Source organism: Trichosurus vulpecula, chromosome 1 (genome assembly GCF_011100635.1).
Source record: "Trichosurus vulpecula isolate mTriVul1 chromosome 1, mTriVul1.pri, whole genome shotgun sequence".
In the NCBI taxonomy this organism is placed as follows: Eukaryota; Metazoa; Chordata; class Mammalia; order Diprotodontia; family Phalangeridae; genus Trichosurus; species Trichosurus vulpecula.
In genome coordinates this window covers 267696844-267723709 of record NC_050573.1, presented here as the reverse complement: position 1 = coordinate 267723709, position 26866 = coordinate 267696844, and the positions used below count along the sequence as shown (strand labels likewise).

The 26866-nt window shown below is 34.9% G+C and overlaps 1 protein-coding gene across 1 annotated transcript in view; it reads left to right on the top strand.

Annotated features, from left to right (window-relative positions):
- Positions 1-25766, top strand: part of TCEA1 (transcription elongation factor A1) — a 34804-nt gene extending 9038 nt beyond the window's left edge. The window contains exons 3-10 of the mRNA XM_036736420.1: positions 3221-3326; positions 5599-5686; positions 9908-10053; positions 12095-12151; positions 17116-17270; positions 18305-18451; positions 20469-20540; positions 24286-25766. Of these exons, the coding sequence (XP_036592315.1) occupies positions 3221-3326; positions 5599-5686; positions 9908-10053; positions 12095-12151; positions 17116-17270; positions 18305-18451; positions 20469-20540; positions 24286-24294 (780 nt within the window). The 3' untranslated portion in view covers positions 24295-25766. The remainder of the gene's footprint in view (positions 1-3220; positions 3327-5598; positions 5687-9907; positions 10054-12094; positions 12152-17115; positions 17271-18304; positions 18452-20468; positions 20541-24285) is intronic.
- The last annotated feature ends 1100 nt before the right edge of the window (positions 25767-26866 follow it).

Genomic DNA, 26866 nt, shown 5'->3' with positions numbered 1-26866 from the left:
ATTATCTGTATTTTATTGTGTTTTTATTTTGTTGAATATTTTGCAGTTATATTTTAATCGGGTTTGGTTGGCACTCAAAATATTGTGGACACCTGTGGCTAGCACATTTTTTGACACCTTGGATGTTGTATTTCAGTGTTGAGTTTTGTTATTGTTGTTGTTCAGTAGTATTTCACTTGTGTCTGACTTTTTGTGACCCCATTTGGGGTTTCCCCAGCAAAAATACTGGAGTGGCTTGCCATTTCCTTCTCTGATTCATTTTGTACATGAGGAAATTGAGGCAAACAGGGTAAGTGACTTGCTCTGGGTCACGTAAATGTCCGAGGCTAGGTGTGAACTTGGGAAGGTGAGTTTTCCTGACTCCAAGCCCATTATTCTATCCACTGAACCACTTACTTAGCTGCCCTACATTATTGCGTATACAAATGCAAAGAGTGAAACAATCTCTACTGAAAGAGTTTATATTCTAACAGAGGCAGCAAGTACATATGAAAGTATATGCAAAATAAATAAAGATTGGGAGAGAGGACAAGCAGTTGAGAGAGAATTAAGAAGGGCTTCATATAGAAGGTGGTGCTTGAGCTTTGTCTTGAAGGTAGAAAGGGATCCTGTGGATGTCGGGAAGGTGTGATTTCCCTGAAGAACAGCAAATAGAAATGCATGGAGATGAGAGGTGAAGTGCTATGTGTGAGGACCAGAAAACAAGTTTGATCATATCAAAGAATGAAGGAAGTGGAGATATACAGTGGGGCTAAGAAAACTATAAAAAGCTTTTAAAAGCAAAAACAGGATCCTAGAAGTACTAGGGAGTCATTAGCTTGAGTAGGGGCATAATGTGATCAGATCTTGCTTACAGAAGAATCACTTTGGAAACTATATGGAGGATGGATCAGAACAGAGAGCAACTTGAGGAAGGGAAATTAGATAGGAATCCATCCCAGTGTCTGTACATGAGGTGATGAGGCCCTGAACTTAGGTTAATGTTTGTCTGAATAGAGAGAAGGGGTCAAATGTGAGAAATGTAAAGTTAGAAACAGTAAGATTTGGCAATTGATTAGGTATGTGAAGTAAGTGAAAGTGAGGAGTCAAGGAGTCAAATCAACAAGCGTTTATTAAATGTCTTCTGTGTTTTAGGAACTGATATATTCCTGAATAATAAAAGCATTACTGCATGTCCAAATGTAAAAGTTTTGGGGTTTAACCATGCTACTTTCCATTTGTATAATCAAGTATGAACAATTTGTTGGGGCCTGTGAAGTTCTTTAGGAGCCAATCTCTTCAATTTTGAATTCCTATACAGTTTTTATCTTTCTATCATCTCCATCTTCTATAGTTATCTGGGTTAGTACATATAGGTATATATATATTATACTTGGGAGACTAGAAGTTACAGAAAGAGAACAAAACAATCTGAACTTTTTTCAGGTTTGAAAAAATGGCAGATGGAAGCATCTTAATATTTTACTTTTAAGTACAGAAATTGAAATCTCTTGCTTGTATTGATTGACCATTAAGACTCTGATAGGTTAATTATAAAACTTGATTCTTCAAAGCACCTTTAGGTTTTGCCATTAAATTTGAGATTCAAGTAACTTTACAGAAATATGATGCCATAATTATACAATAAGTAATTAGGAAAAGACAAAACTGATGAGCATTGTGAATGATTAGATATATTTCTTTGCCATCCATTACTTTTTTTATAAGACCGTTTAGTTAAATCAACAACCACATCATCTGAGTCTGACAATAGTTCTACTATCTACACCCAAAGCATATCCCTCCTTTCTTTGTGGAAGTGAGGGTCATTTATTCAACTCTTTTGTGGAGCCAGGCTTATCATTATAATTATACAGCATGCAGTTTAAAAACAACAAAACCAAATTTACATTATTGTAGTTATACCTTAGGACAGGCAAACTAGCCTGGCTGAATCAGCAAGGCACCCTGAGGGAGACACAGGTGGCAGCATGTGCTAGGCAAGTCAAAACAATGCTACCCATTGCTACCTTGACCACCATCTTCCCCTGGTAGGAATTCTTCAAAGTCAGGGACTTTCATTCATTTATTCATTTATTTGTGTTCCTAGTGCCTAACACGATGCTTAATAAGTGCTTGCTAATTTATTTGATACGCTTGTTAATAATTCATGTAATTTTTGAGTACTTTGTTCATGTCCTTTGACTAACCATTGGGGAATGGCTCTTGATCCTGTTTATTTTCATATAAAGGCAGCAAGGTAGTACAATAAATAGAATGCTGGACCTGGAGTCAGGAAAATCGGAGTTCCTATACAGCCTCAGACACTTAACTAGCTGTGTGATCCTGGGCAAGTCACTTAACTTCTCTCTGCCTCAGTTTCATCATCTGTAAGATGGAGATTACCAGATTGTTTTGAGGTTCAGTGAATTAACATGTAAAGCACTTTACAGACCTTAAAGTGCTATATAAATGCTGCTATAATTAACCATATACTATAATACATATAGTGATCCCTATAAATCTTGGCTATTTGACTTGTATCAAAGATACTTGATGCAAAGATTTTTTCCTGAATCTCCTGCTTTCTCCCCTATGCTAGCGACGTTGATTTTGTTAGTTCAAAAGCTTTTCAGTAGTCTTTAAAGCAAAATATTCTCAATCATTTTGATAGCTTCTGTTCCTTTTTTTAAAGATCTCTACCCTTAGTCATATCTATGAAAATTTGGTTCTCTTTTTTTATGGCATAACTTTTTAATTTCAATTTGTATATCCATTTTAAGCTTATTATGGCATGTGGTATAGAATATTGATCTAAATATAATTCCTGCGAAACTTGATTTCCAGTTTTTCCAGCAATTCTTGTCAAATACAGAGTTCTCTCTCAAATAACTTAGGTTCATCAATACTCGGTTATTGAGTTTGCCTATGCTTGTTTTCAAGGGAGCTTTACAGTTAAAAATACACAATCTGTATATATAATGATGTACTTAGTAACCAACATTTGATATAATAAAATATTAGACTTGTAATTAAATTGCGTGTGTGTGTGTCTGTGGGTATGTAAAGTTTCCTCTGAAGAACTTGAATTGGTCAATAGAATCTCTTAAAATAACATTTTACAGGATGAAATTGAAAATTGGATGCACAGCAAGGAATTATTTTTGAGTGAAATTTGAAACTTTATTTGTAATAAGCAATAGTTTGCACAAATAGGTTTACTTTTGTGGTTACCTTGCAGTCCACAAGAATTGGAATGTCAGTAAATGCCATACGCAAGCAGAGCACAGATGAAGAAGTTACGTCTTTAGCGAAGTCTCTCATCAAATCCTGGAAGAAGTTGCTAGGTATTATAATAATCTGTATTCCTCTCTTTTGTCAATGTTAATTATGTCCTTTTCCTCTTTTTGGATGGCAATTTTTTTCTTCCTCTAAACTTAGAGAATACTGTTGTTTTACATCTATAATAATGGTAGTCTTGGATTCCTAAATTTGTAAGTTAAAAATTAAATAACACTTCATTTTTGGTTTTTCCTGTGTATATAGCCAGAAAAGCCCTTGGTCAGAAGAAAGTTAGTTTTTAAAAATATCACTTATTCTAAGCTGTTGGAAGAGTAAAAATATAAGCTAACTTTAGTGGTATTCTTAAAACAAGTTTGAAATTGCGTGTTAGACTAATATAGAAATATGTTTTACATGATTGCACATACATCAAATTGCCTACTGTTGTAGTGAGGGAGAAAGGAAGCGAGAAAACTTGGAACTCATGTAATTGGAAAAAATAAAATTATTTTAAAAGAAATTCTTAAGATGACCTTAATAAGTAATTTAAAAATTGTGTTAATCTTTCTATATAAAGACTTGAATTTATTCATTTCACAATTGTAAGTGAAAATTAGTTGAAGTTTTGATACATACTGTAGTGTATCTGCATATCTAAAAGACCAAGTTTATATCCCCTGGAAAGCAACATGGAGGATATAACAGATTTTTTTTGTGTGTGCTTTGCTGCTGAGTTTTACTGTAATAATCTTTTGATTATGATTCTTCATACATCTGCCATTCAGAAGGAGGAAAAATTAATGTAAACATATGCCATAACACTTAAGTTTCTCAAGTTAGTGGTACTACCAGATTATTTGAGTAAGGTCTTTTTTTCTTTTTTAAATGTGACTATAAAGTAGCAAGTCCTTGATGGATTTAAAACCTATTTGCCTTTAAACTCAGTTCCAAAATTTGAATTATTCCTCCACCCCTCATTCTATCCTGAGTTTCCATTCCCACATTACCAGTTGTCTGTTGGAGACCTCAAAGTCACTTTGTCCAAAGCAAAACTCACTATCTTTCCTTGTAAATCTACCCCTCTTCTAGACTTACCTGAGTTTTTAAGTACACCATAGTTATTCTAGTTACCCAGGTTTACAACCTCAGAGTCATCTTTGGCTCTTCATTCTCCCTTCCTCCCCTTTGTAGAGTGTAGAGTGCTAGCCTTGGAGTCAGGAATACCTGGATTTAGAATTTCTAACCCCCAATTTCCTCTTCTATAAAATGGATATAATATCTGTGGTACCTACCTTAGGATTGTTGTGAAGCTCACTGAAAATAGTATGTGTAAAATACTTTGCAAATGATAAAGTGCATTGTAAATGTTAGTTATTATGTTGGTGATTATTCAGTTTGTCGTATCAGAACTACCTCTGTATTGTCTTTTCCACCATAGGTGCCTCTCTAGTAAGGCCTCATCTTTCACCCAAACTATTAAAATGGACTCCTGTTTCAAGGCTTCTTTGGAGAAAAGCATTTGCTCTTTCTGCTTTCCAACCCATCCTCTACCCAAGATTCTTTCATGGCTCTCTTTTGTTTATGAGATAAAATAAAAAGCATAGCTTATCTTTCCATACTTATCATTCCTTTTCACATATTATATTCTAGCCAATCTATCCCAAAAGAATACAGATAGCTTGTGGTTTCTTGAACTTAATATTCTCTTGCTTTTCACACTCATCACCTTTGTTTTTTAAAATCTTTAAAGAATTTTTTATTCAAGGCTCAACTCAGGTGCCATCTCCTACAAAAAGACTTTTCTGATTCCCTTAGTCATTAATACTTTTCCTCAAATGATCTTACTCTTATCTGTGTAGGTTATGTTCTCTAGTAGAATTTAGGATCCTTGAGTGTAGGAAGGGATTAATTTTCTATTGCAGTGCCTAGCACATAGTAGGTACCTAATAAATACTTGTAGAGTAGATACATTTATTTCAAGACCACTGCTGCATTTTATTTAAATTTATCTTCAATTGTCGTATTCTACAACCACAGTCTTATTTTATGCAAAAGACATACAAATAATCATTCTAATTCAGGGTAGCATTTTTTAGTAAGAGACAACCAAGTAAAAAAAATTTTTGGCCAGTGGAGAAATGACAGACAGTTCTTAGTGTTATGCTAATCGAATGACTTGATCTGAACAAAGATGCGATAAACCTCATCTGTTTATGGAGTTATGCTTTAATGCTTGAGATTTAAACTTTCCTTCTTCAGCAAATAACACTAATGCAAGATTATATTTCAGTCTTTAAAATAAGTGACTAAAAGTCATTGATTTTGTGCATTTTTTAGATGGACCCTCTACTGATAAAGACTCTGATGAAAAGAAAAAAGAACCTGCTATCTCCTCCCAAAACAGCCCTGAAGCAAAAGAAGAGAGGTATTTTAAATGTGCTTACGTGATTGTGTGGAAATAATATTGCCTATGAATAGTTTTACTGGACTATCAATGCTTTAATTTGGTGTGTACTGATATGGCTTCACTTTTAAAGCCATACCATTCTTTTCTACTGAGTCTCTTGTGGACCTGGAGTATTATTGCCTATCCCAAAACTCGTGTTTACTTGAATAGATGATCTGGTGTAGGCATTTATGACAGTGTAATAATCAAGCAGAAAGAGATCCCATGGTCACCTCTGACTCATCCACTTCTGGATTTGGATATGTACCTGCTCATATATACTGTTATTATCTTTTGTGTTTTCCTCTATGTTCTCAAAATATTTAAAACTTTAAAGTTCAGGAGATAGACATAAAGGAATTATACTATAGCTCATTTCCTATCCTGAAGTAAGTCAGCTTTACAGTTGTTTCCTGTTTGGTTCCTTGTTTTCTTCCTCTCCTTGGAAAGGATATTAGAACAGAATCTATCACTTTATTTTTTTAAAGTATTATAGATGATGTTTGTGGCTTTTGTTTTTTTTTTTTTAACCATAGTCACTTCCCACCAATCACTTTCCTACTCTTCTACCCCCGTAGACCTCTCTTATAGCCAAGAAAAGCAGTTAAGCAAAGTCAGCTGATAGTATTTGTATTCAGCAAGTAACTATATCGTTCTGTATCTGGTGGTAAATTCTTATGATCAGTTTCCTGGCATCAAGATTGATCATTTAATCTGAGTCCTAACTGCTTTTTTCTGATAGTGTTCTCATTTATGTTATTGTAGCTTTGGAAATTGTTCTCTTTTTTCCTCTTTATCACAGTACATAAAAGTTTTCCCATTTTTCTCTGAAGTTCTCATTTGCCATTTCTTATTGTGAGTAATAGGCCCAGTTCCATGCACATTACCATAATTTGGGTTGAAGTAAGGGTACTGTTCATCCGTTTCTTCATCAGCAATTAGAATCAGGACCAAATTGAGTAAGATGAAATTTGGTGGGAATAAGTATAGAGGCCTACACTTGGATTAAAAATTAAACTTGACAAGTAGAATGTGGGAAGGTTTGGGTAGATAGCAGTTATTCTAAAAAAGATTTGGGGGTTTTGTGGACTGCTAGTTCATTATGAGTCAACATTGTGACATACTAGCCAAAAAGTTAATACTGTCCTCTATTGCTTTGGGACAAGCATAATGTTTTGACAGAAAAAAGTTTGTGTTTTCCATATAATCTGCTCGGGTTTGACCCATAGCTTGAGTATTGTGGTTAGTCCTGGTTAACTTCATTTTAGGTAAGATGTAGACAAGATGGAACATATCCTTAAAAAGCTAAATAAATAGGGTAGTGAGAGAAATGGAGAATACGCTCTATGTGAATTGGTAAAGGAACCGGTACTGGACTCTTTAGTCTGGAGGAAAGAAGAATGAGAAGGGACATGATAGCTGTATTTAAGTATTTGAGAGGCTATGAGTGGAAGAGGGATTAAGTTTGTTTTGCTTATACCAGAGGGTAGAACTAGGAGCAGAGGGGCAGATTTGTTTGACGTAAAGAAAAAAGTCTCTTAAAAATTAGAGCTATCCCAGAGCCAGAAAGGCTGTCCTGGGAGATCTTTAAGCAAAAGCTCAGAGGCCATTTAGTCTAGTTTGTTCTAGTTGGTGTTGTGGATAGAGCAGGAGACTTGGAATCAGGAAGGCCTGAATTCAAATTTGGCTTCAGTTATTTACAAACAATGTGATCCTGAGCCAGATAGTTACCTGTTTCCTCATCTGTAAAATGTGGATGATAATAGCACCTATCTCCCAGTGTTCTTGTAAGGATCAAGAGATATTTGTCAAGTATTTATCAGAGTGCGTGACACACAGTAGGTGTTATGTAAATATTAGCTATTATTCTTGTTTGTTCTTATTAGACTAGATGGCATCTGAGGTTCCTTCCAACTTTTAGGTTTTCCAAAATATTAGTCATGTAGAATCCAGCAAGTTGTTCTAAGTTAAACATACAGGCCTCCATTTTCTGGAAGCTTGCATTCTAAATCATGACATTGATTTACTACTGTATGTAGACAATTTTAGTATTGTGGAAAGAGTGCTTTATTTCTTGCCAGAAGACCTTCCTCTGCCACTTATTAGCTGTTGGTTTGGAGATACGCTTCTTGGAACTGCTAGGATCAGATGCTAAACTGATGTTTATGAAATGCTGTGTAATTTTTAAAGGGCTATATAAATAATAACAGATGTTCCATAAAGCTGCAAAACTATTCTATGTTACAGATTTTTTTAAAATGAAAAGATTGAACTGTCGTGCCCAGGATCTAGATTTAGAGTTGGAAGGGGCTTTAGAGAGATTGTCTTATCCAACCCCTTCATTTTGTAGATGAGAAAATTTGGGCTTTTCTACATGTATTCTTAGTTGATCTCAATAGCTCTGTGAGTAGGTATTATAGTTATTTTTATTCCCATCTTCTAGATAAGAAAATTGAAACACATAGGTTTTGACTGCCCATGTTCACACAGCTAGGAAGTATCAGAGATGGGATTTGAGCCTAAGTCTTCTTGACTCCAAATACAGCACTCTATCCATTATGCTGCACTTCTAGTCTTGGCAGTGTCAGCTGTTAATTAAATATACAATGTATAAAAGATTAAGGCTAAAAAAAATACATTTCTTTCCTAATATAGTAAGTACATCACACTTAATAGGAGCTTAATAAATTTTTGTTGAATAAAGGAATGAAAGCAACTTTTTATAAAAAACAAATTACAAGGTGTTGTGATTTCATAGTTTTATAATGTTCATGATCTCTGCTTGAAGAAAATGAAGGCATATGGTAAATGCCTAGTGAAATGTTTGTGGCAGGTATCTGGGGAAGAAAAATTTATTGTTGTATTGTACCAGCTGGGCAGTAGTCAAAGGAGTGTTAGAGAGATTCAGTGAAGGAAACTATTTGTAGGTAGTGTTGAACTATAAAAGGAGTGACTAGTAGGTTACCTATAGTTTGGTGGTAGTAGAAATGATGAGGGAAGGTAACTTGAGAGAGTTCTTTTGGTGGATGTGGAGTATATATAAACAGCTTGAATTATACAGGAAAGATGATGTACATCTATCCAGCCAATTGAGGGCTAGGAGGAAATGCTTGGCCTAAAGGTTGGATTCTTGAAGTAGAGAAGAAAAAAGCAGAAGCATAAATCTTTATGAAGTAAAGAGTAGAATTTGGTAGGTTAAAGGAAAAAGTGAAAAGGACTTATCTGACTTCCAAAGAGGGTAAACTTATTCCATCCATGGTGATCAGGAAGTTTGGCTGTGGGTTGTTTCAGGAATCAGCAAGGAACTCTTTACGATGTAGAACTAGCAGTTTTAAATGCTATAAATAGTGACTTGTAAAGGGAGACTGGATGGGTAAAAATGGACACTGTCTGTTTTGAAGTTGTAACTGAAACTGGAAAATAGATTATCTTCACTCACTTGGAAAGAACTTTGCGGAGTACCTATTTTTGGTGAGAATCTAGTAGAAAAAGTTCATCTGAAGTAGTTAGGGTTAAATTGGGTGAGAAATACTCTTTTAAATGCCTCACTAAAATAATAGTTTTGAGTAGATTTTTCTGAAGAGAAAAATGCAGTAGATTTTTCTCCTCCGTCACTATCTTGTTCTTTTTCTCCTTCTTTACTACCTACTTCTAAGTACTTATGACTTTTTGTCCGAAGGGGTTGATTTAATTGTATTCTCTCATCTGCTACCTAGATGGAACAGTATCTCCTCTACACTGTTCTCTTAAAAGTACATCTAGTACTGATTTAGAACTAAGATGTTCTCATTTCTCTTCTGATTATTTTTTCATTAAAATACTTCCTTTTCTAGAGGACCAAACTTCTTTAGTGTGACATTATAATGAATTGTAATTTTTATTTTAGTATACTTAAGAGATCTATTACTTATAGTCTGATTAGGGTTGGCATAAAATATTTTGATCTCATATATACAGTTGCAATAGTAATGCATTCACTATGATTTTAACCTTTGTACTTTTACGGTAGGAAGAAAAGGTTGTAAGATCCCCTAATTCTACTACTTCTAGGATTTTGTTCCTTTATATCATAAAAGGCTCTATTGCAGATACTCTTAAGTTTCTACTTCATTTAAGCCAAAAGCATTGTTTTTACTGAAAATGATAGCAAGGAAACAAATTGCTTTAAGACAACTTTTTCCTGATTTTTGTCTATTTTAGTAGCTCCAGTAGCAATGCAAGCAACAGAAAGGAAGAGACAAATGCTTCTGATTCCTTCATTCCATCTTTTCCCCGGGCACCAAGCACCTCAGATTCAGTTCGAATGAAGTGCCGAGAGATGCTTGCTGCAGCCCTCAGAACAGGAGGTAAGATCTGCCCAGCTCTTGCAGTGTGCTTTCTGCACCACTGGCTCCAGAACACATTTACTTTTTCAGAAATCTTAGATGTCTTCCTTTCTTACTCCGGCCATCTTTTGGCATTGATGAAGATCTGGCTCCTTCTGGATGTCATTGCTTCCCTAGCCACCTTTTCTAGTGCTGGCCATACTTTCCTTCATATTCTTTCATTCATAGTGGCAGAGTCAGAGCACTTCTTACTCTACATTGTTACCTCCAGACTCACCCTCTGCTAATATCACAGAATCATCTCTTCTCCTTTGAGATTCACACTATCCAAATTTATCACCCTATCTAGATGCTGGTAGCTGGTATCTGTCAATCCCTAAAGCGTCTCCTATTATGCCTTGACTACTCTGGCAAAACAAGCTCTGAGAGTTGAAGTGATGCATATACCCAAGGCTACACAGCCAATAATTGTCAAGCCAGGATCTGAACTAAAGTTTTCCTGACTCCAAGTCCAATGATCTTTCCACTGAACCACAATACTGATGCCTTTTTGGCATTTATCTGTTGTTGACAAATAGGTAGAATATAAGATAGGATTTTTACTATTTTAATTTTTGCTGTTTTTGAAAATCTTATTTACATAATTTCTATTTGTCTTACAGTTTAAAAAATAGTGGACAGCTTTACCTTGTCAACATCGACTTTTACAAAAATATCTTTTTGTTGTTGTTCACTTGTTTCAGTCACGTCCTACTCTTCATGACCCTGTTTGGGGTTTTCTTGGCAAAGGTACTGGAGTGGCTTACCATTTCCTTCTCCAGCTCATTTTACAGATGAGGAAACTGAGGCAAACAGGATAAAGTGACTTGCCCAGGGTCACCCAGCTAGTAAGTGTCTGAGGTCAGATTTGAATTCAGGAAAATGAATCTTCCTGCCTCCAGGCCCAGTACTCTATCCACTGTACCACCTAGCTGCCCAAATGTTAATTCCTAGTTATGTTACTAAAGAATACAGATACTAAAATTGTCTTTGCCAAGAAAAGAAATATGCTCTTAGGGTGAATTTCTTAGGGAGAAAAGTGTAGTTGTCCAAGACTAGAGGTGATAGTTCCACTATACTCAGTTTTAGTCAGACTGCATTTGGAGCATTGTGTTCAGTTCTAGATGTCACATTTAAATTTTAGAATATCCAGAACAAATTTACCAGGATGATTAAAGACCTTCATATCATGTCATAAGAGGGAAATGGGGATGTTTAGCCTGGAGAAGAAAAGCCTTCAGGGAGATATAACAACTCTCTTTAAGTATTTGAGGGGTTCTCACTTGAAAGGAGGATTAGATTTTTTTTTTCCTCCTTGGGCCCAGAGTGCAAAATTAGAAGCAATAAGCAGAAGTTGCAGAATTAAATATAGGTTTGATCTTAGAAAAACATTGCTAACAATTGAAGCTATCTAAGTGTAATGGGCTGCCTTGGGGGAGGGGGTAGGTATCCTTCGCTGGAGGTCTTCAAGCAAAGCCTGGATGTGACCTCTTGTTAGATATGTTGTACAGAAGATTTTTGTTCATACCTAGGTTAGGCTAGATGGCCTCTAAGGCCCTTCTAACCCCGAGGTGTTTTTGGGCAGAGATTAATGGAAGTTATTAATTACAGAATCATAAGCAATGTTGTAAAATTATTTGTTGTACATTATTTAATAATAGTCAAGCTTTTAGGCTAGTCTGCTGTTTTTGCCCTCTTAGCATTTCATTTAAACACTTTCATATTGAAAGAAGCACGTGTGAAAATACTGCTTAAAGATCAAAACGTTAAGTATTGATAGGTAGGGGTAGAGATAACAAAAACTATTTTTACGGTTAATTATAAAATTCTCGTGGACAAGCATCATTATCATCTTTGTATCCTTCACAACGCTTAACACAGTGCTTTCTAAATTAGTAAGAGCTTGATAAATGCTTATTGTGAAATTGAATTATTTCACTCTTAAGATTTCCCTTTCTTAGGAATTCTTTTCAAATACTTTAAGAAAACTATGGACTTACACACTTTTAAAAATTATTTTCAGATGACTACATTGCTATTGGGGCTGATGAAGAAGAGCTGGGATCTCAGATTGAGGAAGATATCCTTTGAGAATGTAATTAGAGTAGTTTTAGCCTAAGTTGAATACTTGTACCATTCATCCTCTTAATTTTTAGATCTTTTTATATAGGGTTTCCCAAATGTCAAATGGAAATCTCACAACTTAACACCTAATTTCAGACTGTTTGAGAGTGAATGAAAATGGGAGTTGGATATTAGGGCTAACACCAACATTCTTTCCTCCCTTTTTTTATTTTTAAGTGCGTTGTCACTTAGAAGTAAGATACGTAGTAGTGATGCAGTGTGATATTTTTTTTTCATCCTTTCTTAAGTCAATACTAGGGTTCACTGTAATTTTTATGTTCACTCTAAATGTACTGTCAAGAAATCTTTTATATGTGGCTAGGTAAAGCAAGTTTAAATACCTTTAAAAATGACTTATTTTCTGAAACTTTGGTTATGTGTTTTCATGTCTTTTGAGGAGGAAATTAGTACTCATTTTATTCAGTAAAAACATCTCAGCTTCACCAGTATTTGTCTCACTACTTCAGACCTGCCTGTTTTTTCCAGTGTGTCCTCTGGCCTCTTGCTCCATAATAAACAAACTGCCTTTCATCTTAAGTGTCTTCCTTTCTCTAACCATTTTCTGGCACTGACTGAGACCTGATGCTCAGAATGTCACTATTTCCCTTACCACCCTCTCCAGTACTGGCTGTATTTTATCTTTTACCCTTCAACTCACTGTTGATGGTGATGGGAGTCAGAATATTCTTTCCCTCCCCAACCCCTCTTACTATTTCCAGACCTTTGCTGCCTCTTCCTTTGAGCTCCACATTCATGACACTGTCTGGATTCTAGTGGCCGTTATCTATTGACTCCCAAAATACTCTCTTTTTTCTTTAAGGAGGTGAGTGCCAATCTCAGTTTTTCCACCCTAAGTCCTAACGTTACACTAAGGGACTCCAACATATTGATGTTCTTTCAAATACCTTAACTTCCCCATTGCTTAATCCACTCAAGACCTCCTTTATTTCAACTACTCATGTAGACAGTTATACCTTCGGTGTAACCGTAACCCACCAAATCTTTTCCTTCCATGTTTTGACTCTGAAATTCCTTTATCTGATTATAGTCAAGTCAGTAAACGTTTATTAAGTACCTATTATGTGCCAGGCACTTTGCTGTGTGCTCAGGATACAAAAAGAGACAAAAGACAGTACCTTCTCTCAAAGAGCTCTCGATTTAATCTTTCTTTCACTATGTCTTACAATCTCTAGCCCTTTTTTTTTCTTTACCAGGACTTCCATTCCTTCCATCTGTTTTTTTTCCCCAATCCATCACCCTTGTATCGGCCACACTCTCCTCTCTTCCATATTTTGACCCCTTTATGAACCTGTTCAACACTATAATGTCCTCTCTTCTCACGTCCTTTGACTCATTGTACTATCACTACCAATCATGCCTTAACAAAATCTAAGCCATGATTACTTCCATCAACCACTTCCTTTATTCCTATTCATGGGCTGCTGCACAGAGCTGCAAGAAATCAAAAAACTATACTTACTGGGTCCATCCCAAATTTATGTTCTCTAATCTCAATTAGGCCCTCACTGCAGCAAGACAATCTACTAGTCCTCCTTACTCACTTTTCATATCAGTTTCATCGGCAGTTGTTTCAAACCTTCTCGTCTCTCCTTAAGCTTCCCATGACACTTCCCCCATTATTTTAGTTGAAGACTTTGTCTTATACTTCATTGAAAAAACTGAGGCCATTAAATGAGAACTCTTTTTCCATCTTTTTATTTCATGTCACCCAGATATAACTTCTCTCATGATCTTCTGTACTCCAGTCTGATCAGGAAGTAAGCCTTTGCCATGATATCACCCCTTGGTTCCATTCCATTTTCTCTATTTTCTTGCCCCTACTCTTATTCCTACCCTCTCTAGTTTTCCCCCTCTATGGGTTTTTGCTGTCTACAAATGGGACCCTATCTCCTTCCCAATCCTTAAACATTCTCTTGATCTATATCATTTGCTAGACTTCTGTCTCTCCTCGCCTTCTTGGATAACCTCCTTGAGAAAGCTTTATACGTTAAGTTCCTTCACTTTCTTTGGCTTCCAACCTCATCATTTAAATAAAATTTCGCTTTCCAAAATTTCCAGTGGTCCCTTTAAAAAGAACATAGATTTGGGAATCCATCTACATAGAGATGATAATTGAACCTATGAAAGGTGATTTTTTTTTTAAATTAATTTTATTTTTTATTAGGAATGCAAACATTCTCCCCCCTACCCCCAAAAGAGATTCCCATGTACACAGCAGAGTTGCACACTAAACTGCAAATTTCCATCTTAAATTTCCTGCTTCTTTCAAAAAGTATACACTACTCTTGAAACAGCCCTGCTTGTCTGTGCTTCCTTCTGAATGAACTTCCATTCTGTTCTTTGCTATGCATTTAAAAATATTTCAGTGCTTCTTTTTTTTTTTTTGGCGTCATTACTCCCTGCCTTTCCTCCAAACAGATTAAAAACCAAGAGAAGGTTAAAAAAAAAAACACCATGTAATAATAGTACATTTAAGTCAAACAAAAGGAATCCATTTAGTGGCCATATTCACAGTCACTAATGTGTACCTTTTTCTAGCACCTCAAATCCATTAGCTTTTCTCTTAAGAAGTAGGTAACATACTTCATCGTAAACACTCTGAAGATGTAGTTATTCATTACATTGGTTAGAGTTCTCAATCTTTCAAAGTTGTTTTTCTTTAGTGTTCTTCTGGTTCTGTTCACTTCACTCTCCATCAGTTCATATTGTTCAGGATTCTCTGAAGTGTCTTTTGTGATTTTTTTTTACAGTGAACTAATACTCCATTACATTCATATACCATAAATGTGTTCAGCTATGTCCCAATTGAAGAGAACTCCCTTAGATTCTAGTTCTTTTTTGCCCTGCCCCCTTGATTTTTATCCTCCTTCATAATGTCCCCAGCTTATCCTTCTTTCTCTGTTGAATTTTATGTATTTTTGCACCAAACTGTATGTGTTCATGTGTGTGTTCAACCTCCTTTGTCTGTTTCAGATAAGAGTAAAGTTCATCTAATGCCTGCTCCCTCTACCCCTTTGTATATTCTTCCCTCACACTTCAGTTATGAGAAAAAACAAGTTTCACCTTTTTCTTCCTTTCTACACTGGTGTAATCCTTTTACTCTCCCTTCCCCCTCTCTTCAGATCTTCAGAACAGAACCAGTCCACTTTTGTTTTTCTTATTTCACTCCCTCATGACCCTTTGAAGACATCTAGGTTCTCAGGCGACACTTGTTTCTTCTTTATCACCCATTAGAATGTCAGCACTAGATCATCATGCATTTTTTGTATTCAACAGTTCCTATTTTTTGTATACAGCAGTTCCTGCTTAGCTTTTGTCTTTTCATTAGAAATTCTTGAAAAGCCTCTGTTCTGCTAAAGGCCCATTTTTCCCTCTAAGATTATATTTGGCCTTTCAAGATAAATTATTGTTTGATTGTTAAGTTAGTCTTCTTTACAGGGTCTTTATCCATGTCGTGCCCACTAATGGGGAGTGTCCCCCAAGCCTGTCCTGGACCCTCTTGTCTTTTTCCTCTTTACGATGGGTTTTAAACCTTTTTTTGAATCATTGACTAGCAGTTGAATAAAGCCTAAGGGCCCTTTTTCAGAGTAATAACTTGTTACCTACCTTCATAATTGAAGGAAATGCTAAGTTTCAGTTAGAAGAGAAAAATTACATCTTTATTTTCTAAGTTCATAGGCTGCTTGAAATCTATCCCTGCTCTATGTGTCCCTAAATAGATAGAGATACATAAGCACAGAACCCATAGGCACAGATGAAATGACATCCGTGCCTATGGGTTCATTTGTCTCTATCTGATGATTAATTCCCAGATATATACATCCCTACTTAGTCCTTTCCAGTCTTGGATTTCCAGCAGTCTTTTGGGCACCTTGAACTAAATTCCTTATAGACAATTCAAAATGCCATCCTTAGTGCCTCTTAACTCTTCTCTATCACATCCACCACATAAAATATCTTTTTTTCCAATCTTGTCATTTTTGCCTTCCTAAGATTTTCTGTCCGTTCATAAAACCCCACCACCCTGGTTCAGGGTTTTATCATTTTTAACTTGAACTGCTGGAATACATTACAATTTATTTCCCTGCCTTCATTCCCCACTCCAATCCCTCCTTCACTCAGTTCCCAAAGTCATTTATTAAAGTGTTGGTCTCTGTCACTCCCTCACACTTAAGACCTATGTGTATGTCATACACACCCCCTCCTCTCCCCCCCCCATAACTAATAAACTGTCGTGGCTTCCTACTACTTTTGGCATCCAATATAAAGGACTTCTTTTTGCATTTAAAGCTCTTATTACCTGACCTTCCTTACCTCTTTAGTACACTAAATTTGCCTCTTTGGCCCTCTGTGGTCCATCTGCACTTTACTGTTCTTTCTGCACAGGACACTTTGTATCTCTTCTCTGTGCCTTTGCTCTAGCTCTCCCTTATACCTTTAATACTTTATCTCCAGGCCTGCTTCAAGAGTTAGCTCAAGTCCTGCCTTCCTTGTGCAGGAGGCCTTTCTTAGTCCCCCCGATGTTAGTATTTTTCCTCTATGATCCATTCTATATATCTTTTGTGTACCTAGTTATTTCTCAGTTGTGTTCCACATTAGAATGTGAGATCCCTGGGGGTAGGAATTTTTTTTCCCAGTGTACAGTATGCACAGTATCTGGCACATAGGAAGTACCTACTAAGTGCTTGTTGACTGACCGTTGTTATTAACCATGTTATGATAGTGATTATTTCCTGAATATACATAAATATGAAAAGACTATAGTATTTAACATTCCCTATCTTAATCTGAATTATGACTTGTTTTGTGGAACAATTAGAAACATAATTGGCCATATTTTAATAATAGTATAGTTCAATAACATCCTGGCTAATATCCTATTCCTTAACTACATAATACCTATATATCAGGAGTTACGGAACACGGACATGAAATATAAAAATAGGGTACGAAGTAGAATAGCAAATCTCAAGGATGCAAAGAATCCAAATTTAAGGAAAAATGTACTGTGTGGAAACATACCTCCAGATTTGTTTGCTAGAATGACGGCAGAGGTAAGTAAATTTGAATTTGCTAACCTGCATTTATTTCCTTTGACTTCACATATCTTTATACATGATTAAATGTTAACAATTAAATATAAACAGTTTCTAAAATAATCTCTGATATTTTCAGAAGCTAAGTTTTAAAAAGTCAAAAAGTTTTTCTGGAAATGTTGTTTGTATGATCCCTGAGACTTCATAAGATTCAGAATTTACTAACATTTGGGCCTTCAAAACCTTCCTAAACCATGTCTTACATCTGGCTACTATATGTTAAACTAAAATAAAGGGAGAGTGTGGTTCAATGAAAAGATTTGGAATTAGAGGTCCTTGGTTTCAAATCCTGGATCTGACATTAATATTGTGGGATCGAAGGCAAAATCATTTTAACCTCTTTGTCTGTTCTTAATCAGTAAAATGAAGCGGACTAGATGACCTCTATGGTTTCTTTTAGCAGTAAATCTTGGCTTCTAAGTATTTCTATTAGATTTCTATGGTATCCTCTTTTGAAAAATCCATTCGTTGCATTACACTTGGCTTCTACCACCAATTTTTAAGTGATTTGTTAACTTACATAATACAGTTGCCAACTGTTCCATTCATTGTGAAGCCATATAGAGTTGGAAAGTTGAATCCATAAGCCATATTTATTCTTGGATAAGCTGTGGTTGCCTTTTTTCCCTGCTAAAACTAAAATTTCTCAAAATACGAATTTATTAAAAGATTTTTCAAAAATAAATGATAGCTGAAATGATGTTAAAATAATGCTTTTGAAGTTGGAGCTGTTGTATAATTTCGTACAAACTTTGTGCACTATTATGAGTTGATATTTTCCACTTTTTAAGAACTTATCATGATTATAGATTAAGTTAGTCATTGGTATAAACACTTTAACAATGATTGAAGGAATTGGTTAAAATTAGTATCGTTTCTAAAATTCAAAATTGAATGATCTGTTTTGTGTTATTTTTACATTAATAGCTAAAACTATCTGACAAATTGAAAATGCTGTACCTGAGGAATTTGTGCTACTATATCCCTCCTAGGAAATGGCTAGTGATGAACTTAAGGAGATGCGCAAAAACCTGACCAAAGAAGCAATTAGAGAACATCAAATGGCTAAAACAGGTGGGACCCAGACTGACCTGTTTACATGTGGCAAATGTAAAAAGAAGAATTGTACCTATACCCAGGTATGTGACTATTCCTTTATATTTTTCTATTTCATTTTTAGAAAGCCTAAAAATTCACCATTTAGTAGAATTGACTTAGTTCAATTAAGCTTTTAAAAATTTTTTTTCTCTTAAGAAGATGTAACTTTTATAAGATACTGAGAATTCTTTTATGACATTGATGAGTTCCAACCTAATCTGGAACTGAATTGAAAGAGAGGCAGAATTCCTATTAGATAGAAATTTCAAATTAATAACAAAACTGAAAACTACTGTGTTCCTGCTTTCTCTGGCTTGGAGAACTTGAGTACTTGTTGAATTTATAAAATGGCTAATTTGCATAAGTGGCATATATAATGTCATTTATATAGGGAGGCTTATTGAGGCTCTGTGTCAGTGGATAGAGAACTGGTCCTAGAGTGAGAAAAATTCTATTTTCATATTCTGCCTCTGTTTACTTGTGTGACTGGACAAGTCACTTAACCTCTTTGTGCTCTAGGCAATGATCTCAAACTATAAGCTGTAAACTGCAGAGAAGGCATTAATCTACATTGGTAGAGAGAATTTCCTCATCTGGGAGTTCTCTATATCAATGAAATCACAGATCTAGTGGTTGTCCACTGATCTTAGTAATTTTTATTCGTTCTTTTGCCTTAAATTGGAGGTTTTTTTAGACAATATATCCCAATACTTGTATGTTTATTTTTTAAATTTAGACGGATCAGTGGGTTGGTAAACTTTTTGATCACAGTAACCCACAAAGCAAAAGGAAACAAATAACAAGACTTTTGTGACCCTCTTTTATTTATGATAAAATTTATGGAAAAATTATGCATATGAGGTAAAGAGGGGTTAGATTACACATCGGTGGGGAGAACTACTCACACTCTTGAAATCACAGTCGTTCAAAATAAAGCCCTAATAACGTATTGGTGTGCTTGGTGTTTTTCAAGAAGATACTGACTCCTTTGTTCTCTGAACCTATGCATTTGAGTATATGTAAAAATTGTTTTATAACTGGCAATTTACATGTGCTTCCTCTTTTTACATCTTTTTCATGTGACAACTTGAGTTTTTTGTATAGAAAACAAACAATACTAAAAAAGCAATTATAGTTAATAGTTTAGTTCAATGATTCGCTTGGGTAGCAGAATTTTCCAGTTAATTTGAGTATTTAATCGTTTGTTTAGTGTGATAATCTATGATTAGAACTCCTTATGTCTTAACACATAGTTTAACTTTTTCAGGTGTATGATTTATCTCAAAATTATATATTTTTAGCTTGGTCTTTAAAACTACACAGTGTTCAGTTTCAAGTTTTTTGTTCTTTACATAAATGTCTTTTTTGTTTATTGTTTACCTGGTTCTGTTTACATCATCTGTGTCATTTCGTTTAAGACTTTCCATATTTTTCTGTAGCTTTCATATTGTTTCTTACAAATTGTGATGTCTTATTACCATCACAATTTATTTAACTAGTCCCTCATTTGTTTACTAATTCTAGTTCTTTGCTACTATAAACATGCTGCTATGAATATTTTGGTATTGTGGAATTTTTCTTTCTATAGTTGACTTCCTTGAGATATATACTTGTACTAATTTCTCTGGGTCAACGTGTATGGGCATTTTAGTCACTTTTTTAAAAACATAATTCCAAACATTAGTTTTTTTATCATCTTTGCCATCTTACTAGGTATGAGGTGAAAATTCCAGAGTTTTTTTGATTTGTATTTCTCTTAGTATCGGCAGTCTTTCATATAGTTATTAATAGTTTGCAGTTCTTCTTTTGAGCATTGTGTATATTCTTTGATCATTTAAGCTCTTAGAGAATGACTCTTAGTCTTAAAATATTTGTATTAATATGTTTTTATGTCTTGGATATCAGAACTATTTGATGCAAAGATTTTTTTCCTAGTCTGTGATTTACTTTATCCTCATGATATTGATTTTGGTGCCGTAAAAGCTTTTCAATGAAGTCAAATGTATTGATCACTTAAAAGGTGCTAATATTTCATTCTTGATCTTTTTTTTCCTTCAGGTTCAAACCCGCAGTGCTGATGAACCTATGACAACATTTGTTGTCTGTAACGAATGTGGAAATAGGTGGAAGGTATGCTTTAGTTTTTCTTTTTAATATCTACTATACTACTATATGAATAACCGGCTCTTTTTTTAAGCTAGAGGTATGTCTGCTTTAGAAATCACTTAGTTAATCTTTTTACCTTCGACATAGAAGTTCTTCCCTAAATAAAATGTTGGGTTTTTTCCCAAAAACTATTCCATTTATTTGATTATCAATGGAGGATTAGCATAAATAAAGTAATTGGCAAGTTCTTGTATTTAGCTATTATGTTCTCTCTTACTGGCAGAAGGAATTCTAGAATCACAGAATTTGAGTTGAGGAGGACCTTGGCTCCATCTCATCCAAATGAGAATGCCTATTTCAATACATCTGACAGTCATAAGTGTCTTGCTCCATTATAAACATCCCTGATTTTTTCAGTAGGTCTTTATAATTGCAAGACACCATGCTGGTTTCTTCCTTCTTGGAACTCTCTAGTTTATCGGTATCTTTCCTAAAATATTGTGAGCTTCAGTGAAAACAATATTCCAGGTGACCAGAGCAGAATGCATTTGAACTCATTCCTGGGAGATATTCATCTTAGAACATACACAATCATGCCACCTGTTTTGGCAGCTGTATCACATCATTGACTCATATCAAGCTTGCAGCTCACTAAATTTTACCCTGATCTTTTTTTGACCAAACTAATGTTTAACCATATTTCCTTCATTTTATATTTATTTGATTTCTTAATCCCAAGTGTATGATTTTACTTTTTACACCTATTCAATTTTGTGTTAGTCATCTCAGTTCTCCAGCCTATCATTCTTTTTGGATCCTGATACAGTCATCCACTTTGTTAGCTATCCCTCCTCAGATTTGATAAGGATGCCCTTTGTTTTGTTGTTGTTTCAGTTGTGTCCATGTTTTGTGCCTCCATTTGGAGTTTTCTTGGCAAAGATGCTTACTAGTGGTTTGCCATTTTTAGCTCATTTTATAGATGAGGAATACCTTTGTCCAATCATTGATTTAAAAATGTTAAGCACAAAACAAAGTGCAGATCCCTAGCAAAGTCCACTGGAGACCTTATAAGTTGACATGGAACCTTTAATGACTATCTGGGTCCCATCATTCAACTAGTTGAAAATTCATCTACTTATACTATTTTTTCTGGCTCATATCTCTCCATCTTTGCCACAATAACCACATGAGATGCTCTAGTAAACATCTTGTTTAAAATCTGTTTTCCTAACATTGTTTTAGCAATGGCATAACACTTTTTTTTCAACACTCTGGGATGTAGTTTTGAGGGGTTGGGTGTCATCCACTCAGGGGCAGCTAGGGGATCCTGTTCTAATTACCTCCTTTATCTTGGGGATAAATTTCCTATTAACCACTATTCTGTCCTTTATAAAGGGCTTTTCAGGGCAAACAGATGCCAGATTAAGAATCGAGCAGCTTGGCCATCTTTCTATGGTCAATGGTCATTGATTCTTTCACTCTGAGCAGTGGAGTACTTCTGTCCCCTTCTTAGACACCATTTCTCTCAGTTTAGTTTAAAACAAAGTCAAAGAACACCTTTTTTGTTGTCCTTAAGGTTTTCTTTCCAGTCTCTGTGTATTATGAGCTTTAGCATTCCTGATATTCATTCTTCGTGTATCGTTCTACTTTTATTTCTTGACTCTTCTTTTCCATCTGCTGTATTTTTTTTAAATCTAGGTTAGTTGGTGAATTTTCTGTATTCATGTTGATTTCTTCAAATAATCATTTTTTATCCTTATTAGAATTTTTTCCCCTTTGTGGCTTAATAATTTTATTCTTTAGAGCCTGCCTTGTTGGTGGGAATTAGATCCAGAATAGAATTCTCCATCATTGGATTCTTCCCCTTTTGATGTATGAAATTATCAAGTTTGCATCCCTATTTTCTCAAGAGGGAGAGACCCAGCAGATGACTGGCTTAATAATTGAATTCCCCCATCAGTACTGCACCAGGCTTACATTCCTTTTCAAACTGTGCATCTGTTTCTTCTTTCTGTCTAAGTGGTCTGTAAACATTCTTCGATACACAGTATCACTTCCATTTGTTCCTTCATCAGTCTTCACCCAAAATTTCTCTAGGCATGAATACATTATATTACTATGTAATGCTTCTTCCCCCTTCCCTCCCCCAGCCCTTTCTTTACCTTCTTACTTCCTTTTAAATTCATTTATACCACATTCCTGTCTCAGTGATACCTGTGAGGTCAGTTCACCTCCTTGAATTAGGATTTCTAGTTAATCTTGATTTTTTTTTCTTCTAAACTTTGTGTTGAGAGCTGTGTCTGTAGTATATGCAGGCAGCTGAAGCCATGGGTTTTAGAACTTTAGGGTTTGTTTTTTTTTTAGTTTCTCAGTATTTCAACAGTAATTCTTCCTCCTACTTTGTTAACATCATCTCACTGTGATTTCTTAGTGGTCAGTTATACTTAGGCAGTTTCTTCCCCTCTCACATCGTTTTTAGTTTAAAGCCATAACTTAATGGCCGTACTCATATGTTTCATAGCCTATATTTACTATCTCCTGCTTTAAGAGCAAGCTGCTGTGCCGCTGTGCCCCCCCCCCCACCCCCCATTGGTGCTTTTTGGCGATTCAGCAACTAAATTATTGTTTAAAGTTGTGAGTATTTAAAAATTCCTTAGCACAAATTTGCCTTCTTTTTTTGGTATGGTTGAGGAAAAATTATTTAAATCATGTATTTAAACTCTTTAATTATGAGTATTCAAGTTGTTCATTTAAAGATGTATCTATAACTATTTGGGCTAGGGAAATCTCAAAAATAGGCATCTTTTAGTAAATAAATATTTATTAAGCCCTTACTATGGGCCAAGAACTATTCTAAACATGTAGGATACAGAAAGATGTAAAAGGTAGTCCTGCTGTCAAGGAGCTCACAGCCTAATGAAAAGGAGGTTGAGTTGTGAGGTGCTGTCCTAAAACCCTATGGGGCAGCTAGGTGGCACAGTGGATAGAGTGCTGCACCTGAAGACTCATCTTCCTGAGTTCAAATGTGACCTCAGATACTTAGGAGCTGTGTGACCCTAGGCAAGTTATTTAACCCTGTTTGCCTCAGTTCCTTGTTTGTAACTGCGGTATCTTTGCCAAGAAAACACCAAATGGGGTCATGAAGAGTTGGACATGACTGAAACGACTGAACAATGATCTTTAAACCCTATTCTCTATGGTACAGAGATTTTTGTCATCTCTGCTTATAAAACTAGTTATCTTTAGCCTTACATTAAGGCTGGGGATGGAATCCCCATGCTACATTTCTGTCAAGAGACTTTAGGAGATACCCAAAATGTGTTATATCTGACCACATGTCTAGATTGTCTGATTATATGTAGTCTTTTGAAGATAATATAGTGATTATTCAAAAATTTTAGTGATTGCTCTAGCTATACCTACATGAACGACATTTAAGATTTTGAAGATAAAATTTTTAACAAAATGACAATTACATATTGACTTTTGATTTTGTTTTTAACTAAAACTGTTGAGTATTTAAAGTTTTGCTATGTTAAATACCAATTTAAAATATTTTAAGAATTAATCATACATTCTTAATTGTACTTCTAAATTAGGTGAGGCAAGCATCCACAACTACTATTTGTCATACATGTTCGAAGAGTACAATATTTCTTCCCAAAGTAGTGTGCCTTTGAAAGCCTTTTTTCTTTCATATAAAAAGAAATTAAGTTTTTGTTACTTCCACAAAGTTCTCACAATTTTTTTCTTTCTTTTCTTTTTACAGTTTTGTTAAAAGAAGGAATTGGGAAGATACCTGGACACTTATGAAACAGGATTTTGTAATTAGCTTTAAAAACTAGGCCAAGAATCTAGTTTCCCTGCAAATGAGATTTTTAAAACAGCATACATCCTTTGGGTTAGTTTTTTGTTTTTGACACAACCATCCCTTTCTTAAAAGCCTTCTTATAGCTAGTGGTAAGATCAGATTAGTCAATTGTATGGTGTATGTTTAAAACTATTTTTTCATTTTTATAAGTAAGTCAACATTAAACTTTTATCAATTTAAACTTTTGGTAACTTGTTTGTTTTTCGTAACAAATGGAAAATGTACTTTAACTTTTTTACAATCTGAGACCTACAACAAAAAATTTTTTACTTCTCTTCTCTATTAATGTGAAAGGGAATTTGCATTTTTTCCATATTGGCATGTTCCTACTTATATTAAGGGAGAAGAAAGATTAGTGTAATTTTAGGTTAACCAAGTGTAGTGTGGTAATGAAATAATATTTGGACAGCTTATATAGTTTGTAAATACCGTATTTGAATTAGCATCTCACTTGGATCATAATGATTGTCAATAAGCTTTAGTGATTAGACATCATTTTGCATCTGTGGCTAGCTGTGACCTGTATCATTTGTTGTACTTCTTAAGTCTGTAAATTACTTGCTCTTACTAGATCTTACTTATGGAAAATTTACTTTAATAGTAGTTTGTTAAAACTGATCAGTTGTTCTTTGCTTTTTATTTACTTGTTTGACATCAGATTTTTAGATTTTGCTGATGAACAAGCTCATTGTTTGGTAAACTGTAGTTTAGACCAGTTCTTCACAGGAAGATATATTGAGGAATATGGTGTTAAACCTCGCCAGTTACTGTAGTTTTCCTAAACTGTTGATGAACTTTATTTTGATGTGTAGAACAATATAATAATAATGATGATGCTAATCAGTGACCAAGCTTGAGAAGCCAGTTTACAACATTAAAGCTTTGTTCTTTCCATATGTAGGTTGAAAAAAAATTTTTTTCTTCTGAAGTCTATTTTCTGATTATACCTTTTAAAACCACTAAATGCTGTTCAGTAAAACTGAGATACTCTTGTTCAAACTTTTCCTTAATGGCAGTGCTTTTTCCCCCATCTTCAAATGCTAAACAGATAACATTAAATAATTTTGGAACGGCCTTGTCAGATTCTTTGTGCCATTTCATATCCACTCTGTCCCCCACAGAATGTGTATATATTACAGATAATTTGCTATAATGTGGAAAACTATCTAAAATAACATACTGGTTAACATCTCTATTTCAAAAATTGACCTGTACATCCCCAATGATAGAGTTTATTGAAGTGAAGAGAAATGTTTGACTTATGATTTTAGAAAATTAAATTTGAAAAAGCAGTTAAAAACATTAAGTTAATAGAAATCTCATGTAACCCAAAGTGTTGAATTTTTAAACAATTCAATAAAGGTCTTTTTAAGAACTTATTTGATAGTCTATCTTATTTTATATTTTATTTACATATTGATCCTTTAAATATATTTTAATTATAGGAATTGATGCTTTTTTTCTACCCTTCAAATTTTTGGGTTTTGGAAGTGTCAATTTGAAGTGTAGCCTAGTATTATTTGAGGACTGCTAGTAACTAAAATTTAAATCCTTGGAAATGTTGGAAATGTTGATGATTGTATATGAGGTGATGGAACAAAGCAAGTTTCTCACTCTCTGGTTACTCTTGGAGAAAGGCAGAAACAGAGGGAGTGTTTCAAAATAGTACCATAGGAGGGTATATTTATGTGTGTGTGTCTTCCAGTAAAGTCCTCATCCAGTGCTTCATTGTGTGTGGAGGTAACTGAAGCCTGTGCCAACAGAGCATAAGCTTAGGCAAGTCCTACCAAGCTGGAAAGTTTTAGTATATGAATCCAGTGATAGACTTTGCCGCTAAGGATCAGCCTAGATAAAATTGGATAAGCGAATCACCAGGTTGGCTACAGTGTGATGAAATTTTTGCCCATCACAACTCCCAAAGACCATCTGCTAAAGCACAAAAGAATTGCCTATGCTGGTAGAGTAAATACCTACACTGGCAAAATCACAGATCCTTGAAATGAGTGTACTTTGTATGTGCATGGGCTGTATGTTTCAGTTGTGTGTGCATGTGTATACAAACATTCACAAAAGGTAGTATCTATCTTGTGGGTAGAGAGCTGGTCTTGGAAATCAGAAAACCAGTAGTTCAAATTCTGCCTTTGGCCATTTTGGCTGTGTGATCATAGACAAGTCACTTAACCTCATGTTGTCCCAGGCAACTTTGTAAGATCTGCAATGAACACACACTCCTGCTCCCTAAGGCTGGAGAATGTTGTGTATGCTACTGAAAGAAATATTTAATGTTGAAAGAAATTGGCTTGAAAAGTTGTTAAGAAAACTTGGTTCTTGCATCTTGCGTTGATATGTAGGTGAATTAGATTAGGCACATTAATGGTTAATAAAAAAACAAAGGCAGAGCTCAAAATTAGGTCTTCAGATGCATTGTTTTATTGGGGAAAAATCATCTTTGTGATGTATAACAGTTTAAACTAGTATA